Genomic DNA, 21,474 nt, shown 5'->3' on the forward strand with positions numbered 1-21,474 from the left:
ATAGATGAAGTTAACAGTTCTGACATCTGGCTGGGATCATGCAGGTTATGAAACTCCCAAAAATTTCAGCCAAACCACAGGGCTGGTTAGATGTAAGACTTGCCAGCCCTGACCAAAACTTACCTGCCCATAACAAAACTGATTTACTTATTTACTCTATTTTTGCGAGTGAATTAATAATGATTTATTATCCTGAAATATGATGAATATCTTCATATAAATGTCTAAATTTTAACCCAACCGTCAGGCAGGTGAATTTGAGAATCTGGGAGTCCCTGTTGAAAATAACCCGTCCCAGGCGGTCGGGCAGGCAGGTATTTCGAATGCACCATCATGATAACTTCCCATTGGTAAGTTTCTTGGTTAGTCGGCGTGGTGGGGTAGCCTAGTGGTTAAGTGTTTACTTGTCATGCTGAAGACCCGGGTTCGATTCTCCACATCTGTACAATGTGTGAAGCCCATTTTTGGTGTTCACTCTTCCACAGCTCCCCTACACAAGCACATGGAGGGACAGAACGTGGAGTACCTGCAGTTCTCCTTCCGGTGGATGAACAACCTCCTGATGAGGGAGATCCCGCTCCGCTGTACCATCAGACTGTGGGATACCTATCTGGTAAGCTATCGTAGCAATCAATACTGTATCTGCAGTTGTAATTTGTAATTCTTTTCTTTGGTGTTTAAGAACTTCATTAATATCTTAAAACTTTGTTGATTAATGTCCTTGGATATATCTTTATTGTTTTGTGTTTCAGTCGGAAGTGAATGGTTTTGCAGACTTTCATCTGTATGTGTGTGCATCGTTTCTACATAGATTTACACACGACATCTTAAGGGAGAGAGATTTTCAGGTGGTAGTGTGTTTCAGTTGAAGTTTGAAACAGCTTTGTTAATTAGTTGTTGGCTGGTTCATGTAAATGACATAAGTAGGATTGGATCACCAGATTCCTTAAGATAACTGTACTATATGGTATGACAGATTAACTACTTCGGTAATATGAAGGATTCCAATGGTCCATATCTTGTTTTAAGTAGTGAAGTATTATCTAGATTGTCTTGTATTTTTCATGTGTTCAAAGAAAGTTAATTTAGAATATTGTTGGAATTCTATAACACACCTCTTAGACTGGGCACCTGTCTTAGGTATCAGTGAGTGAATGAGTGAGTTTAGTTTTACGCCGCACTCAGCAATACTCCAGCTATATGGCGGCGGCCTGTACATAATCGAGTCTGGACCAGACAATCCAGTGATCAACAGCATGAGCATCGATCTGCACAATTGGGAACCGATGACATGTGTCAACCAAGTCAGCGAGCCTGACCACCCGATCCCGTTTGTCGCCTCTTACGACAAACATAGTCGCCTGTTGTGGCAAGCGTGGGTTGCTGAAGACCTATTCTACCCCGGATCTTCACGGGTCCTTAGGTAGTAGCAGATATGTGAAAGTGAAACAGAATCTATACAAATAATTGGCCAGTTTTGGGCTCCATTAGTCATTTCCCCTGGAACAACATTGTGAAAAAGGACCTGCATCACCTCGGCCTTTCCTCCCACAAGCTCACATGTGACTCGAAGCAGTAATTAAACCCAACTCACTCACTCACTCACTCTCTCGTGCTGTTGATCACTGGATTGTCTGCTCCAGACTCGATTATTTACAGACCGCTGCCATATAGCTGTAATATTGCTGACTGCGGCGTAAACAACAAACCAACCAACCAACCCACTCTCTCACTCCAAGCGCATACCTACCTACTTACCTACCTACCTACCTACCTACCTACCTACCTACTTACCTACCCACTCACACTGTCACTGTGCTGTCCTCCACAGGGTATCCTGATGTTTCTACAGAACCTTCCAACTCACCATTGGGGTAACAAGGAAATCGGGGAGGTACTCGCAGAAGCGTTCAAGCTCAAGTACATGTTTGCTGATGCCCCCAACCATCTGAGCCACAAGTCGTGACACAGGGCATAATCATGACATGGTCTACGGCAGTCTAGCATGGGGTGATGGTGTCAGACATTACAATAACTCTGTTCAAGCGGGTCGAACACGACCATGTCAGGGATAATGAGAGCTACATGCCTAGTAAGGATGTTCGAGTCTCTGCAACAGGGATGCAATAAGCTGTGGGTCAGCAGAAGAATGGACAGGAGACGATAGACGACTGAACCAGTACAACCTGAACAGTTTGTTACATTGCAGAAGAACTTGAATAGCCGTAGTTGTACTCGGTATGACGTATAGGAAAGTAGGGCAGAATCACACTGAGGCATACTCAAAAGAACCGAGGACTTCTAGTGCCTGTACCAAGCTCTGGTCCAGAGTTTTTTCCCTTGCATGTACTCTAGCAGTGAAGAAACTCAAATCAAAGAACAGACACTTGAGTGGTTATGTTTGTTTTCCTATAACTTTTATTTTATTCAACTTGTATCCCACAGGTTCAGAATATTAATGTTGATCTGTACATTTGCCCTTGCTGTTAAACATGTTCAATATCAGCTGGAAATACACTGTTTTCAGTCTCTTCTGGGAAATGTCAAAACCTACCTGAATTTCCACACTGTATGTAAACACTTGTTCTTACCCTCTCATTCCAAATGTACACAAATACCAAAGATTTCTGTCTGGATTTTCATTTTGGACATGAAAATAACAGTTTAATGTCCCCAGTTACCAGATTTTTCCCCTGCTACAGTCACACATGTAGGTTAGCTACCAAGTTAAGATAACTCTTCCATTTACATCCGACAACTTCCACTGCAGGCTGATCCTGTAACCAAAATTGTTACCTGCAGAAATCAAATCACCTAAACAATAAGTCCTCCACTCGTTATCTAGTTCATGCACAATAAGACATCTATAAAACATTTCATATTTCTTGTCAATATTTATTCTGTCACAATGCAGGTAAAAAGGTGTACGTTGATAGTAGAGAGTTTGTGGTACAGAGATTTGTAGGCAAGTGGGTAAATATATATCTAGTTAAATCCGTAGTATTTTGGTTGATGGGACAAAACGATGTATTTCCAGCTAACAAGATGTGAGTTCCTTGCTCTCCTGGATGTTATGAATCTGAGCTCTGATGTCTGATATCTTGTCTTCCTGCCTGACCTCTTGATGCCTTACACCTCACAGAGTAACTCATACATCCATTCCACAGTTACCATGGTTACAGGACTTGGAGATCTACCCAGATGATGAAGAGAAAAAGGGCAGACCAGTTAATTTGTTCTTTAGCAGGATGAAATTGGATGAATTTCACATCATAATTTCCAACACCTTGTTTTGAAGTAATGAAATAGTGGTTTCTCATGGCCTCCTCTGAGTAATCTAAAGATTGTGAAATGTGTTGGGAAGGAATATGATACAGCTCCGGCCACGTTGTGCAGTTCTTATAACTACATAAATGTCGGCCCTAAAATACAACTTTGAATGTTTGACTGTTACTTTCCTCCATTTTCTAAGAGGCTATGAAACCGTCTTCTACAGAACACTTTAATGTTGATAGTCTGGGGTTAAACTCGTGGCATGGTTGCAAGCACTATATTGTTGAAGTTGCATAAGATATAAATTATTGGTGATAAGTTGTACAGTCTCTTCCTTAGATGTAGGAGTTTTCAATGTTAACCTGTGAAAAATATCTTTTCGTTTTAGGATGTTTTTTCTTAGGTTACCATGGTAACAGTATGTAAACAAGAAGATATTTTGTGATACAATCCTTAACTGCTGTATGCCATGACAATCTCAAACTTGAAATGGAAACAAGGGTCAAAGAAGGAACTGAACTAATTCGGTGAATTTTCTTCTTTTCTGTCGTTATTTTGGTATTGTGGAAAACGTTGTTGCTTGTACCTTATCAAAGCTATGTAATACCTCTCGTCAAAATCTGAAAAAAAGATGACATAATACGAATGTGCACTCAGGTCACCTGCTAAGCTTTCTGATTGTGTTTGTACATGCATAAATTTCTTCCAAGTAGAGGTGCCACTTTACGCCTACCTCATGTACTGATACTTAAATCAAGATATGGTACGATCATGGTGGTTTATTTCCACTGGTTTTGCTTGTATGATTCCTCCTTGACTGGGGCGGTGGGGCAGCGCTCGCTTGTCATGCCAAAGATTCTTGGTTGATTCCCCACATGGGTGCAATGTGTGTAGGACAATTCTAATGTATCGTGGGATATTGCTAAACGTGGCGTAAAACCAAACTGATGTGTCACAGCCTATCTGGCTGGTCTAGATGACAAGTGTTTGTTTTGTTGTTTAACACCGCATTCAGCAGTATTCCAGCTATATAGCGATGGTCTAAATACCCGAGTCTGGATCATACAGTCCAGTGATTAACATCATGAGCATCGATCTACACAATAGGGATACGATGACATGTGTCAACCAAGTCAACGAGCCTGACCACCCGATCCCATGGATTGCTGAAGGTCAGTTCCAACACGAATCTTCACGGGTAACAAGAGGTCGTTGCTGTCAACAGTTTCTGTTACATTCACATGGTAAATGTAGACTTTTACTAAAGTATTATGCAATCGTATTATGCATTTGCTTCATGACAGCCAGCCAGTTAACGCTGCCTGAATTTATGCAGTCTGAGCTAGCGCAAAGCTGTAAATATTACTTTATGAAAATGGATACAAAATTATAAAAGAATTTGATACATGGCAAAGTGTAATATATAAATGCTTAGCCTTTGCGAAACTTTGTAAATATTACTTTTTGAAAATTGATACAGCAAAAAAAACTGATCAGGAATCGATACATGGGTAGATGTAATGTGTGTTGTATCATCAAGCATAAAATGGTGAATTGTGACACCTCTTCTTCATAGTCTGTTCGTGAATTCTTTCTGAATTGCCCCACTTCAGTTTCTGGATTTATCAGGGCATCGCTTTGGGTTTTCCTCCAATATTTAGGGGTGGTGGGGTAGCCTAATGGTTAAAGTGTTTGCCCATCACGCCAAACTTCCATGTTCGATTCACCGCCCTGCCGTGATATTGCTTAAATATTGCTAAAAGCAGCGTAAAACCATACTCACGCACTCTCTCCAATATTTAGCTGACATGCCAAGATATGACTGGAATACTGTTCCATACTGGCATTAAACCCAGTTCACTCACTCATTGTGTTTGAACAAGACATGGCCAAGTGGTTAGTGTGTTTGCCTGTCAAAGTTTGATTCTCTGTGTTAAATGCTTGTATTTGGTGAACACTGGCATCAATGTGTCTAAAAGCTGATACTGACAAATGCCAAATGTTTGGGGGCTTTTTAAGAGCAATATATGTGTCGTACTCCTGTATTTTCACTCAGCCAGTAACTTGGGTCGTTTCAGAATATTTAATAACTGTCACAGGAAGAGATTGAAATTCATTTCATTATTTTCTATTTTCACGGCAGTGAAACTGTTTTTAAAATACAATCTCAGGTTCATTTAAATATTTTTGAGTTTATTGTAATATTTTCTAGGTAAGACCAAAAACAGTATAAAGGACACCTATTTGGCCCAGTTGAAATCTCAAACTTGAATGTCACAGGAAAACGTTGAAACCGCTGTGAAAGTTATCAGACAATATGGCAGACAACTAGCCCTTATTTCATTATGAAATTTATATTAGCACGTCTAAAATAACCTTTATCTAAAACATATGTTTGTGTTGAAGAATTTGCTCATGTTATCACAAGAAAAACTCTTCCTGAAAACTTCTTACCATAAATCCAAAACATGGAAGTTTGAAAATAGCCTCCATATGAAACCATCTTTTAACTTCCAGAACAATTTCTTAAAGTTTTCTTCAGGTCTGTGGGACCAAAGGTGTACTTGCATCTTGTCCTTTTCAGTAGAAGTATTTATTTTTAGAAAGGAGATCTAACTTTGTGAAGAGTGTTTGATTGTATGGTTCAGTCTACCAGCCCGAGCTTGTTTGTTGACATTATTTTGAGTAGATTTTAGTGTTTTGCAGGCTGTTGCTGAGCTAAATGAACCATATTTTACTAGACTCAGGCTTCAGACAAATGGCTGAAGCTGTAGGGGTGTGGAATATCATTTCTTATGTCTGTAATTCAAATAGAACCTATCATCCAGACTTTCATTCAATGGTATTAGTGCAATGAAACTCTTAGAAGTTGTTCGGTAAAAATGATTGTGAATATTCTGTTGTTGATTTTGTTTGCAAAATCATACAGAAGAGTTTTGCATTGTCATATGTAAGTTTTAAAAGTCACAATTTTATCGTTGGAATTTAATGTGTATATGTATATAATGTTTACTTTCTGTTGTACATAGTTTGGTATGTGGAACGCATGTCTGTGTATGGTTTGTTTATATGTTAAGGTTGACCCGAAAAACATGATACATGTAATTATTTTATTTTCAACTATAATGGCTGTAGATACTAGATGTCTGCATATCACTGGACAAGGTGGATGTAGTAGACTTGTTAACAAAATGTAGTCAGACAAGAGAGTATTGAAATATTTTCTAAGAACAGACAAACTATTTTAGTGCAGGATTTAGGATTGTTTATGATCACTGTCTGGAGCAAGGCTGAATAGTTTACTGGTTATCATGCTGCATACGCCATAAAAGGAGCCCTTTTCCAATAAGTCAGCATTTTCTTGACCTATGTGTATATGTCGCCTTTGTGGCATTTACAAAACAGTTAGTCTTGTGTTTTGTAAGAAAGTGGTACAAGAAGGGGAACATACTGGCAAAACAAAGATAAGTTGAGCACCGACCTGACAATTGACCCGTATTAGCATGTATGAGTGCCACCCACTGGCGCTTGCCATTGTTAGCGAAGGGGCCTCAGGTTGTCCGCGATCAAGTGTAGTGCGTGATGGGTGAAGCAAGGCACAAGGCGTGTGCAGCTACGCGCGGAATCAATTTCATCGTCATGCAATGCACGTGCCCTAGCCTGCATCTCCTCTACCTTTCACAAACCAAATGGGTTTGCTTATTGTTGTGCACTGCCTACTTCTCGTAAACGCGTTCTCTGCGCCAGTCCAACTTATCCTTGTTTGCCAGTAATTTCCTTATATAGAAAGTTTGTTTCTTCAACTTTGAAACCAAGTTAGTTCACTTGGATGAATTGTAACTGATGTATTGTTTTAATAATTGAACCCTTTGTAAATTTTCTATATCCCAAGGGCACTTTTTACAGTGAATATGGTAGCAACACCCAAAGTGAAGACATTTGGTCATTTGAAACATCTTGATTCGCTATGAATGTTGGGGTTTTTTCTTCCGACAATTATTGCCCAAATTTGTAAAGTAAGTGATAGTATTTTACTACAGATTTGTACATGTACCTCTTGCTTACAAAAAGACACATATTTAAGTTGTAGACAGTTGGAGAAGTTGATGAATTTTATCTGGTGGTTGATCTTTATTCTGAAATGGTTGCAGTTCCAGTTGGTTAATCAATTGGTTGCAATTACTGTGAGGATGTGTTTTCAAGAAACAAGACAGGAGTTGCAGAGTTTGTGTCCTTGAATTTGTTTTATACAACTTATATCAAAAGATCCTCCCGTGAAATCAAAGGGCTGACACAGGAAGTTGAGTTGATGATTTCAGATTGTGTTCAGGGTACTGAACATTTTGGTAAATGTTGCTTTTAAAGTAACAGGCAAAATTTCTTCATGGCAAAGCACCATGTGTATTTGTCATATTCAACCACAAGTCTATGGGTTATTTCTTCTCAAAAATAATTATTCAGGGGTTGCCAAATCATCTTCTTCATCGCCAAGCATCATGGGTGTTTGTTATATTCAACCATGACTTCACTACATGTCTATGGGTTATTTCTTTTCAATTTTTTCAGGGGTTGCCAAATCATCTAAAGGAATTAAAATTCACTGTGCAGAGATGCATCTCCAGCATTTCATGGTCATAGGTTGGAATTCCTGTTTTCAGTGAATATTTTTCTTGGCCTGTCATCACTTACAGCTTGTGGGTTTCAACAAAGTGTTACCGGAGGCTTACATCACTTCTGTGTTTCCATCCACAGGAAGCAGCACACATGCTATCATGGAACTACAATACTGAGTCAAGATGCATTAAGACCAAACTCACTCACCCTGTAAGGATAATTTGTTCTTTGTTTAAGCATAACTTCACGGACTCTGGAGACATGCGAACGTTCTACTTGTGTTTTATATACAGGTTAGTGGTTCTGAGAACGTGTTCCCTACTTTATTGCTTCCATTTTCAAAGCTTGGCTCCTTTCAGAAACAAACCCAAAACAACCCCAGTGAGTTAACAACTAATGATGACATGTTTCTCACTTGTCATCCATTTCTTCACATTGATGGTTAAGGAGAGATGCAGTTATTGATGAGAACCGGTTAGTTTGATGTTCAGCCTTATGCCTGCTTGTATATTGTGCTAGATAGTGTATTTAAATACACATGCTTTCCAGAATACTCAGTTGAGGGTACACTGCAATACTGTAATTTCTCACAGTAACTGACAACAAAACCTTTATAATACTTGTCAAGTCATTCTCTTAGTGCCATTATGAATGTAGCTCCCATACTTTAACTAGGGCAGAAAAGGGCTCCATATCCTGTTGTATCAACCGGGCTTGGTGACAATGTGTTGAACTATTGGAATCTTGGCACTAAGATTATGTCCTGGACTTTGTTACAGATGTATGTAGACGTATTTATTCCCTGTTTTTAGTTATCTTTATGTACATTTTGTTGCTATGGTAGCAACAGGACAGCATGTGATCAACAACATTCTAACCTGTGTTTGCTTTCAGAAGTGGTTTGTCAAGTAATCAGTTTGCCACATGGAATAAAGCTTTTTGGGATTCTATCTCTGGGAATGTGTAAGTCAGTGTTAGTTTATGGGAGGTCTAGTACATATGCTCAAACATTATCTTCTGAACAGTTATAGTTCTGTAGGTAATTTAAGTTTAGGGTCTTAAGGAGTCATGTTTGTTGTGCAAGTCCATTCAAAATAATGAGGAGAACCCAAATTATACCCAACCAGTATCCCGGCATTATGTTCTGTAGATTAAACTTAGATTTGGTGATAATATACTCCCCATAAAGTAATACTGACTTTCATAGGCTGTACGGTTAAAATGTATGTGTGGATCCTGTTGACATATTTAGGCAATACAATATTAGAAAGTTTACAACACATGTCGGAGGAATAAGCTGTACATACGACACATGATGTCATCTAGAATTATGCTCTATTATTCATAATATTAAGAGAAACAAGTTTCTTTTATAAGTTGTCAGGAATGAAAGAAAAGTGTTTTGGAAAGTATCGATTCTGACAAGAAAGTAAAACAGAAATAGAGTGCTGGCAGACCCACCCATTGGTATGAACATCGTAAAACCCATGATATAACATGATACAAAAGATGTATGCTTTTCTGTTATTAATTCAGTATTTAAATCAGTCATTAAGAAAAATTCATTGCACTGTGTTTCAAGGCCTTCACGAACTTGTCCTGAAGCCTAGTTTGGCAAGGTTATATATTCAAGTGAGTTAATAATTTGGAAAGGGTTCCCCTTATTTGATGTTTTTAATAGTAAACATGATAATCAGCATCATTTTAGGCTCATATCCCAGCTGTCAAGTCATGCTCATCATATTGCCTGTAATAAGCACCCAGTCTCCAATAGGAGCCAGCCTTCAGTCGGCACCTGGTTTGTAGTCACATACAACATAATAAGCACTGTGTCTACTGAGCACTGTGTTTGTCAGGTTTAAATTACTCCTCTCTGGAATAAGAGTAGAAAACGTTTAGAAATGAAGGGTCCCAGTTTATTCTACTGAAGCTTGGTAAGTGGAAACGTTAAGCAAGAGGTTTGGAAGCTTATTCATAGAATAGCGTTTATTAGAGTAACTGAAAGTTTAGTGTTATCCCCATCTAACTCCCTTCTGGGAGGAGGATAACATTAATATCACCTCCACGTCAGAATGTCGAGATCTGACTTGTTCAGTTGAGTAGCACATAGTGTTTATCTGGCTCAAGTCTGCCAAGTTTGCTATGTGGGAATTTTTTTTCTTGATTGTCCATCAGTTGCTTTCCTGATCTAGACTGGCTCCAGTCTATGATCCAGTAGACTGCCTTGCTTCCTGGAATGTGTTTGGTTAGTACAATGTATGTGTCGTTGGTACTACAGACTAGCATGCTGAGTCTACCGCAGGGATGAGCGGCCACCCACGGTGGGGTGGACTCAAACAGGGTTTGTAACTAATCCTGAAGAATAAATCATATATTGATATATCTGTCTTTTGTTGTTCATGGATTATGGTGCTTGTGTGGTAAGGAGTCACCATGTTATAATAGAGGCAGAACTCCATATATACTCTGCACATGAACTTACCATGTGTTATATTTGGGATTACACTTTCTTAAGAAAGTACAATGTACTGATTCAAGTACTTTTGTTAGTTGAGTCCCATCCATGATTTAAAGGCACACTCTCAGAGTCAGGCCCCTAATCGGCAGCACACCAAGTCAGCAATCTAATGCAGTCAGCTGCTATGGTCTGACTCAGAGTGTGCGTTCAAATCAAGATGGGACTCAACCTAACAAAAGTACTAGAATCTGTACTTTACTGAGAAAGTTTACTCCATTTGACCACTTTCTAAATGGCATTGTGTATACACATGAACATGCATAAATATGTAAATATGTCACAAATAAACTAACCTTTGAGCAAACCCCGGAAGTATAAGAAACCTTTTCAGCTTCCTTATTTCCTCAGATTTTAATTTAGTGATTAGATGCTTGTATCACATGCATTAATTCAACTGCAGTTAATTATATACAATTATGTATATTACGATATTGTAATTTGGACATGATATATTGCATGCGAGATGTCACAGAAGTGGGGCAGCACATAATAAAATGCAAATTTGAAGTCCCCTTAAACAGAATTTAAGTCTTTTAAAATAAAATCAACCCGAATGTTCTCAGGTTACCCAAACGTCTTGACCCAAGGTTTTAGACAAACTTGAACATCTGAGAGTTGGATTGGATTCCTTGTTGTTTAAGGCTGCACTCAGCAATATTCCAGCTATATGGCGGCCGTCTGTAAATAATCAAGTCTGGAGCAGACAACCCAGTGATAAACAGCATGAACATCGATCTACACAATTGGGATACAATGGCACGTGTCAGCCAAGACAGCGAGCCTGACCACCGATCCCGTTAGTCGCCTCTTACAACAAGCATGGGTTGCTGAATTTTAACCCGGATCTTCACGGGTTGAACACCTGAAGAAAGATACCAAAACGCATTATGGATGATTAAGTACAGTGGCGGATCCAGAGGGGTGGGGTGGGGGGGGTGGGGTGGGGTGTGTGTGTGTCCGAACCCCTTTTGAAACAACCCCCCACCCCTTTCAAAATTCCTGGATCCGCCTATGAAGTGTGTATACTCGATAGTTAAATTCAATTCTATATCCCCTTGGTGTATAGGGCGTCTGCTGCAAAATAGGTACATGTCATACACAAGTTTTATAGTAATAGAATATTCGATCAAATGTTGACATTCAAGTTCATGTCTACAGAGTGATGTTGCATGCTTAGGGTACAATCGTTGGTTGGCATAGGGATGCTAAACTTAGATTTAGAAGGCTATAAGTAATATTTTGTGGGAATAAACTGTTCACGTAACTGGCTATATTAAGAGAAAGTGATACTCGTCCTCCAGATATACTTCGCCACATACACAACAGTCTTTCATTTATTTCAATATTGATATACCTTCCAGTTTCAAGACTAAACTGTGATACAAATAGAAATAGAGCAACCCTAATTTTTCTACAGTTACATAACTAAGGTGTAGCTCTGTACCAAACAAAACCTTGAAGAAGGAATAGGATAAGGTTTTGTTACTTTCCTGAGCTCTAAGAGGACTCCATTTCTGATGTTGTTGGAATATTGCTAAAAGCGGCGTAAAACTAATCTCACTCACTCACTGAGAGGACCTTGTGCGGAGTAAAATTTGAATTGTGGAAACTGATTAATTAACCGTCATCTGTATGGCAGGATCCTTCGCGATCCTTATCCCGGAGACGAGCTCTGACAATACTTGAACGAAGTTAAATCATTTTGCCTTTCAGACGCAAAATCTAAAACTTACATAATATTAGAAATATAGCAGAAGACCAGTTCCACACTTTGTGACAATGTTAACATTTTTCGTCTTATAAAAAGGCTGCTCATCGGATCATGCAACCCTATATGTTTGTACTTGTTTTTACTTACCAGTTTCTTGTTAAACCAATTCACTTGGCCCTTACTTTTCACTGATAGGGGGCGGTGGGGTAGTGGTTAAAGCGTTCGCTCGTCACGTTGAAGACCTGGGTTTGATTCCCCACATGGGTACGATGTGTGAAGCCCATTTCTGGTGTTCCCTGTCGTGATATTGCTGGAATATTGCTAACAGCGGCTTAAAACCAAACTCACTCTAGCTTCTTCGTATTTTTCACGTGACATAATTCTTTTAATTCGTGGAAACAATAGCACAGCTCTGCTCTTGAGGAAAACAAAAGCTATGAAATAATTCGCTTAAAATCATATCATGGAAGGACAACAAATAGAGAACACAGCTGAAAATTCGTGTATGGTAAAATGAATGGCGCACGAGATTATGTTCTACCACTGAGAGAAGTACGAGTCGATGTACCCTGCCCAAAAACCTCTTATACAAAAACAGTGAAAGCAAAGCAACGAAAATACAGAAATAATTATTTGCAACAATAAGTTATTACTGTGGCATAGAGATTACTACACGGGTGTCTGTCAGATACAATTTATCTTACAACTGGTTGTTTCAAATGTATCTAACAAGCGAAAGATTCAAATTTAATATATTATTCTCATCGCAGTGGCTCAACAATACACAACATAACGTTTATGAATGAGTGACGTCACTCGGCTCCGATCTACTACTCACCTCTAAGGTGACCCTCCGCAAAGAAAAGTTACTGCCACATCTGTGCTTTATCAAGGCGCTAATGATGATGCAAACTAAAGTACTGTCGGAAATGCTAGAAAAATGCTTTTTGACATATTTAAAATTCAGAGGTATTACAGTTACTTAAATAACAAATATCACTTTAAGAAACATCTACCTAATGTAGACCGAGGAAATAAATTTTGAGACATGCCCTAAAATGTGTTTTTACTGATGAAAATACCAAAAACTTAGAAAAATAAGGGGTAGGTGGACGTTATTTGATACAAACATTAACTGCCTGTGTTACGTCATCAGCATGCACGGTATCGACAGGTGAAATTGACACCTGAGCACGCACGCTCGGACGAGGGGTCATCTCAATAGATGTTTTCTTCAAAATGTTGAATATGTGTACGTATTGTTTACGTATTGGTTATGTAATGGATCATTTGTGTATGCGTGTTTGTTTTGAAATAAACATACGAATTGATGTACATTGGAAAGAATCCTGTCACTTGTGTTATCTTATCCATTGATTGTAGAAATGTGCAACGTTTTAATAAATGTTTTGCATGTCAACAGTATATTTCATTGCAAAAATATGGATGTAATTCGGTCAGTTTAATCTAGTTGTGAACATTGGCCAAAGATTTCACGAAGTCACTGGTGTCTAAGTACTCCCTTGTCAAAGTTGTCAAGGATGGTTTTACGTCCCGGTTGTGCTTTTGAACGGTCCCTGTCTTGTCTGATTTGTTTACAGTATTGTAAACTTGTTGGTAAGACATACCAACAGATCTACAAGTTCTGTAATAAACCCTTTCTAAAGTAATGAAAGGTTTACCTGTCTTTTCAAGCACAAAAAAACTGATAAACATTTGCAACAATCTACTGCAAATAGTTGGCCTTAGTGGACGCTGTGATAAAGATGTGCATGCATGACGGGAAACTTATTTATCAAGCCTTAACATTTATATTAATATTTCTTCAATAAAGAAACGATAAGTAAAGTAACACAAACATTCAACATTTATTTGTTTAAGAAAATTGTTAATTCATATTTTTACACCACCTGTATTATTAGCATAAATGTAAAGACTATTTCAGATTTCTGTTGTTGAACTCAGAAAAAATCTTAAGTTGATGTTTTGGTACCAAATTCTCTCCTGTAAACTGCCCTTTAAATGCATGGGAATGTTAAATCAATTGAAATAAAAATTAGGTACGCTATAGGTGAGTTGATATATTGACAACAAAGTACATTTATCACCTTTCTAAAGATATCAAGGCTAAAAAGCATTTTTCTAGCATTTCCGACAGTACTTTAGGTTCAATAGGATGAATTAAGCACTCTAAACTCTAAAGCTACGATATAGATGATTTTCCTTATTGTAAGCATAAAATAATTGAGAGTGTGACGTCCTTGTAATCGCCTTGTTGCTATGAATAGATCACATAGTAGCTCTGGGGCTGGAATGGATCTTTATCGAAACAATCTTCCCCTTATCACTCCATCAATCTAACCACCATACAAATCGATCTCACAATGTACAGACACTCATGTTATCGTGTCAGGTATTTATACAAGGCGATATGAAACTTGTCGCATCTCTCCAGTGTAGTACATTGTGTATTTTTATTGAATCAAGGAATGTTCCCTCTATAATATGACGGCGGTCTGTCAATAATGAGAATTGACTCATGAGCATTCACCTACGCTACCATAGAGCCTGGTCATCCGATTCCGCCAGTCTATTGTATAGTGAGTGAATGAGTTTAGTTTTACGCCGCACTCAGCAATATTCCAGCTATATGGCGGCGGTCTGTAAATAATCGAGTCTGACCAGACAATCCAGTGATCGACAACATGAGCATCGATCTACGCAATCGATGCAGTAATTGACACGGGTATGGTACTGGTTTGGTTAACCCCACACTCAGCAATACTCCAGTTATATGGCGGCTGTCTGTACATAAGTCTGGACCAGACAATCCAGTGATCAACAGCATGAGCATCGATGTACCTAATTGGGATACGATGACATGTGTCAGCCAAGTCAGCGAGCCTGACCACCCGATCCTGTTAGTCGTCTCCTACGGCAAACATGGGTTACTGAAGATCAATATTCTAACCTGGATCTTCACGGGTGTCTATTGTATAGAGTGTATTGACACCCGATTCTAACACGTATCTAGTACTATCTACGCAGGATAAAAGTACTTACGTATGGCAAAAAAACATCAAAGCTTGATATTTGTGAAAATCATCCTAAATCAACAGAGAATACTCTGAGAGACTCTCCCAATCCCAAATTCCCACGAGAGTGGCGTTGTACACAGCGATCTTAGTACTGATGTGATCGTAACTCCCATATCTCATCAGCGTAGCGTAAAGCAATGATTGTGTTTCAAACATGTTTATAATAATATTTATAATGGTGATTATTTGCAGCTAGACTTTGATGCTTCGTCGACTCTTTTGTCCCGTGTGGCATGCAGACATTCTACAACTTATTTAGAAAACAAGGCTGGGATCCTGACTTGCGTTGAGCAGATAGAAAACCAGTTATAGCGTTAACGTCACGCGAGGCTATGACGATCTCGCGAGATTTATGACGTCGCTATGACGACAGTTTCACTATTGATACCGCCATTTTGTCGCTATCACATATTGCCGTCATACTGCCAGTTTTCTTCACCGTTTGCCTCACAGTTCGCTCATCTCCAGCTGCTATTACCATGACGTCGTACACCCAAGGTAGTTCGTTATTTCTGCTTGAGTTCTTGTTGCGCTTTTGCTTTCTGTTAATGATTTATTTATTCACTTAATTCGGCCTGAAGTAGGAACATGGAACGCTTGAACATCTTCCCGGTTGCTGTCATCAAATATGACCAATTGTTCACGTTAACTGAGGCCTTTAAACCGTTCAGTGTGTGAATAAAAAAACAGGACAACAACGCCTCCATGAGTTAGCGTTATAATGGATTTATCCACAGCAGATACGCAAAACGTTTAAAACAAATGCGTACGGAATATATTTATAAAAAAGACATGATTGCTATCAAGTTGTACTGTTAGTATAGGACAAGTGTTGTACTGTCAGTATAGGATGAGTGATTTTTTATGAAATCATTTCCATTATATTTCAGTTCGTTTTGATTAGGTATGACATAAGGCAGGACATACCTGCTTAGTAAACTTACTCAATGACATAATACTTAGGTGAGTAAAATGACTGAAATACGCACATATTTGAAAGCAGTGGGTAACGGAAAATGAAATACCCACTCAATATTCATAATAACCACTCCCCCAAAAATACAGTGGGTACAATACCCACATGAGCTAAATCTTATCTGGAGCTCTGATAATCCACAGAACTTATCCAAAATAGGCTAACCTACTACAGCCATACAATCAGTTTCTCACAGTTGTATCCATAACCTGTTTGTAGAATATAAGCACTAATTGTAGTTCATATAAATAAACTCCAGCCTTGGTATAGTGCTAAGTCGTCTAGTTAAACTTATATGCTGGACTAGCACTAGTTGGTGATTGTTGGAGGTCGCTTCGATCTTTACTGTACCAAAACTAACTAAAATAACGTTTCCACTTTGAAGTGTAGTTCTACCTCACTCCCATAGCAATTGTTTCCAGAACCTGACTGTCTTGAGGTTTATACCCAATGTGGTGATTTATTTAGCTTCTTAAACTGTTGTCTTCATGCTATAATTTTAATATAATATCAATTATGGATAGCATAGGTTTGACGTATACGGGATTCCATTGCTGAGAATGTAACCAGAACAGGTTTATGGACCAAGAACATTTGCCCATTTCTGTCACACTGGTCGGAAGTCGGCAACAGCCACCAATATCCTGGACAGTGGTCCCTGTCATGATACATTTAAGAGTCCCTTGCTAAGCAGTGGGGGAAAGAGAGCACATAAGTTTTTTCCAAATTTCTTTTTGCCACTGGAGCTTAGTTTGGAATCTTAATTTAGCTAAAAATCCATGATACCTTTGAGAATATTGGACTTAATGAACTTCTAGTATTTAGGTACAGGTATGTCACAGAAGTGGAGCAAATTAAGAGGATCCACGACAGTCAGCTCCAGAAGTGTATCCATCTTCCAAAAAGTGGAAACCTGGGCTGGTTAAATTATTAGATGGAGAGTGTGTAGTTGTCTAATCAGCATCTAACTGAAGTAAAATACAACACAAATAAAATGATATTATCATTCATACAAAAGAACTGTCATGAGTTGTTTTACTGTTAACAACTAATGGGAAATAGGAATAAAGAATATCTTCTAAGCTCAAAGCTTTCACCGCCTTGATGTTTAATCTTTGTTTTATGTCTATACCATAACACTAAGATATATTTCATTTTACATATCAGAGAAAAACACACCACTGTAAAAGTGAAAAGGCATAGACACCTGTACACCTGGAATACATTAGATTTATTAAAAAACATTTTGAGTATGCTCCATAAATTCCTTAAGGCAATCACCTAAGCAATCTGGTTAATGATTTCTACAAGGAATTACATCAAAGCTGGGGTAAAATGCATTTCAATGTTCATCATAGTTATGTAAAAACAACTGCGAATTATGTAATTTAGAATGTTCCAGAACCGACCAGTCTGTAACAAAACATTAGCCTTTCTTTTCACACATTTTCTGTTTGTTGAAATATGGTTTATATGTTATGATACTGGTAATCACATCCAGCACTATCTTTATAATAAATATATCATTTAAAAAGAAATATATCTAAGAGCAAGAGCCAACAAACAAACCAGTAGTTACCTTGTCCTGCATTTAAATCATATTAATGTGATATCTCATCATGTTAATAGTTGTCATGAATAATTATTGGTAACTTGATTAGAATAAAAAATATATGCTATTACTTTTACAAATTTAGTAAAAACCCAGGACCTGGGTTTTGAAAAATGTCTTGCTATCATTTCCAGTAAATTAATTGTAATGACACAATTTAACATTTGTGGTGTTTCACTAAATGTGTACCAATATGCCTAGCCTACATGTGAATAAATTATGCTGTAACATAAATTCTAAGAAAATAAAGTTCTCATAGTTTACAAATTTTGATTTGGAAAAGTTTGTTCCACAAATAACTTGGAAAGTGTTGGTCGAAATATTTTCTAATTTGGGATCACCTTCCATATATTTTTGAGAGGTGCAAAGATTTATTATGATATTGATAATTTATGAAGAATTATCACAATTTAAATTTCTTGAACATGGGGAAAACTCCTATTAATCAGATTCAGGTAATAGTACATTTGTTTGATATAAAAAAGGGTAGTGATACCTCAACATTTAACCTTTTAAACGTTTTTGACCTGTTAATACAGTCCAATAATGTGTCACATTTAATATTCACTGTAGCAAACTTACAATGACACCATCTGTTCATTAACATACCATTAACCTTTTGGAGTTAATTTTTCAACCAAAAATGCAAATATGCATTATGCCAATGCAAAACTAATACGTTGATAAAATGCACTAAAAATATATTGGGTGTTAAGCATCGAAACCTCCCAAAGTGACAATTATAACTTTCCAAACGTTTGTAGTGGACAGAACTGCTAATGCCACATGCTTGTTTGCTAAAACATACGTATTGCCAAATAATGGTGGAAAAACCCAATTTAATGAAATGCAACGGTTAATTATTATGGCCTTCCCATTTCACTGTCGTGATCAACTAAAGAACTGTTATGGTTTGATGAAGGCTTCAGTTGATGAATTTTTGATCAATCAGATCCAGTTTGTTGTATTGTAATTTATACAACTTTTCATTTTATGTTTTTCCGACAGCTCTTGACCTCGTGATCAGGTTCCCTTTGAACTTTGACATCTGGGCCCCTCCTCGCCAAGTGGGTGTCTAAGGGATTTAGTAATTTTATAGAGTTATTGTAAATCTGAAATTGTGTGTCTGGTATTTCATGTTATCAGTTACCAATAATCTTAACACTAGTCACCAAATATTTTATGAACTAACAATTGTCTAAATTCATGAGTATGGCTATATCAATCCATTTCGATTATCTTCCTTCCTCTTTCTTTGCTTCCATCTTCTGTCACTCCCTTCATGTCCTTCTCCCCTCCCTCTCAGCGTCCTACTGGGAGATACATGACCATCCTTGAGCCCCTGTCTGAGCTGCCCGTCCCTCCCACACCTCTCCCCTGCCCCTCTCTCTACCCCAGTCCTCCGTGATGCCCCTCACTTCGTCGATATCAACCTCGATGATGACGACACCCCGACCCAGTCCCCAGTTCGAGTCTTCCTGTCACGTGTGTCTGGATTCTTGAGGAGAGTGTTCCGTGTCAAGATGGACGCTTAGAGTGACATCTTGCTATTTATTGCTATATCTTTGATTCTTAACGAAATTGTTCTGTGTCAAGATGGACGCTCATAGTGACATCTTGCACTCTCTTGGATTCTTGAGGAGACTGTTCCGTGTCAAGATTGGACGCTTAGAGTGACATCTTGCTACTTCTTGGATTCTTTAGGAAAGTGTTCCGTGTCAAGATGGACGCTGAAAGTGACATCTTGCAAACTCTTGGATTCCTGAGGAGACTGTTCTGTGTCAAGATGGACGCTTACAGTGACATCTTTTCGCCATTTGGACATTGTGTCATATAATAATAATTTACATGGAATTATAAATACAAAATGTTTGGTGACTTTTTGCATTTTTGGACCTTTTGGACTTTCAAAAATACTTTTCGGACCTTTCGGATATTTTGTGGTTTTGGATTTTCAGAAATGTGGACTGTATGTGTTATACACTTGAAAACGTTTGATTCTAACTTGAACATTTGGGCTTTTTCGGACAAGATTTAAACTTTTCACTTTAATCTGTACTGATTAAAATTATCTTAATTTCCTAGCCGTTTGTGTTTTCTTTTGTTACATAGCACACGACTTCTGTTTATTATCAGCCATCTTGAACACCAGGTGCAGAAATACCATACACCATGATCCATAATCTGTGGTTCATTTAGATTCATCTTAGATATGTAGATTCTATCTCATTTCACACTTGACCTATCTGATGGGGAACAAAACCCACTTGCACACCATGGTCTCACAAACTCCTCAAACCATTGCTGACAAGTTAGTGAATTTGGCTAATTATTGTTGTGAAGCAATATTCAAGATATCTCAAAGATGCCTGTAAAGAATTGGGTCTGGACCAGTGTTTAACTACACCACCAACAACTACAAAACAAGTCTGCCCTACGGTTTCTTGTTGGGGTTTGTCGCTGGTGTTTTCTATTGCTATGTCCACGACATTTCAACTTTAGTGACTTGGTCTCCAAATCTCAATTTCACATTCATACATATTAGATTGTAGATCTGCCCTGCGTCTAAAGTGTGTTCAACTTGATGTCAGTAACAATGGCGTAGGTCCATTATACTTCCACAGTTTGGTAAGAGAGATCATCCGTGTCAGCGACAGTGATTCTTAAACACATAATTATGATATGATCAGAATAGTATAATGAACTTTTCTTCAGAGATTTCTAATTATGATTTTCCTTCTGTCCACAGGTAGAAGATAAGTGTCGCCGGTCTCGTAACAGATCACCGAACCATAGTCAAAGAGAATCTCTCCAGCTGATGTGTATCGCGTCTGTTATAAACATGTAACAGTGAAACATTGTAATAAACTTATAAAGCTGAACTTGAGTGTTATTCATATATAGTTCACTTCAAAATACGTGGTGTAATCTGTATTTGCATGAGTGAGTGATTTGGATCTAAGCCGCTTTCGACCGGCTTGAGTGTTAGCGTTAGTCATCACGGGTATGGTACTGTGTGAAAGTGATAAACTGATGCAGCAAATCTGGCATTTCGGGACCAGACAACTGAACGCGTTGTATCCTTGGTTCGTGTCTTAAAACACCAGTGGAAGGAAGGTGCTCAACAATCGTTTCGAACCCTTCCTACTCAACTCGATTGACCTGTTCAGAAATTAGACAGACGGGTCTTATGATGGCTCCCGAAACAAAGCTCTAGAGTCAGTGGGTTTAGTTTTACGCCGCACTCAGCAATATTCCAGCTATATGGCGGCGGTCTGTAAATAATCGAGTGTGCACCAGACAATCCAGTGATCAACAGCATGCGTATCGATCTGCGCAATGGGGAACCGATGACATGTGTCAGCCAAGTCAGCGAGCCTGACCACCCGATCCCGTTAGTCACCTCTTACGACAAGCATAGTCGCCTTGTGTGGCAAGCATGGGTTGCTGAAGGCCTATCCTACCCCGGATCTTCACGGGTCACAAAGCCCTAGAGGCAAATAGGGCCAAGGTATACTCTCATAGACATAGATGCTTATATATACCTGTTTTCACCTACACTCACAAGATTGAATTTAAAGGCGTTCCTGAACTAGAAAATGCACACAAATTCTAACCCAGTGTATATTTCTACTGAACATATCTATGCTGTGTGTGGATCATGGGTGATGT

The 21,474-nt window shown here is 38.4% G+C and overlaps 1 protein-coding gene and 2 long non-coding RNA genes across 3 annotated transcripts in view; 2 read left to right on the top strand and 1 right to left on the bottom strand.

The window, feature by feature from the left end:
• LOC124285054 (TBC1 domain family member 22B-like) overlaps positions 1–7,691 on the top strand; it is a 29,651-nt gene extending 21,960 nt beyond the window's left edge. Inside the window, 3 exon segments of the mRNA XM_046721200.1 lie at positions 486–613; positions 753–848; positions 1,832–7,691. Coding sequence (XP_046577156.1) covers positions 486–613; positions 753–848; positions 1,832–1,966 — 359 coding nt within the window. The 3' untranslated portion in view covers positions 1,967–7,691.
• Positions 466–9,407, bottom strand: LOC124285055. The gene is made up of 3 exons (XR_006900713.1): positions 9,311–9,407; positions 3,455–3,458; positions 466–476 (listed from the first exon to the last, which is right to left on the bottom strand). It is a non-coding gene; the product is annotated as an uncharacterized LOC124285055 (long non-coding RNA).
• Positions 9,408–15,588: 6,181 nt separating this feature from the next.
• On the top strand, positions 15,589–20,684 carry LOC124285062. The gene is made up of 2 exons (XR_006900719.1): positions 15,589–15,712; positions 20,552–20,684. It is a non-coding gene; the product is annotated as an uncharacterized LOC124285062 (long non-coding RNA).
• Positions 20,685–21,474: the final 790 nt, after the last annotated feature.

This window comes from Haliotis rubra, unplaced genomic scaffold, assembly GCF_003918875.1.
Source record: "Haliotis rubra isolate DU_JTF1 unplaced genomic scaffold, ASM391887v1 Scf350, whole genome shotgun sequence".
Classification (NCBI taxonomy): Eukaryota; Metazoa; Mollusca; class Gastropoda; order Lepetellida; family Haliotidae; genus Haliotis; species Haliotis rubra.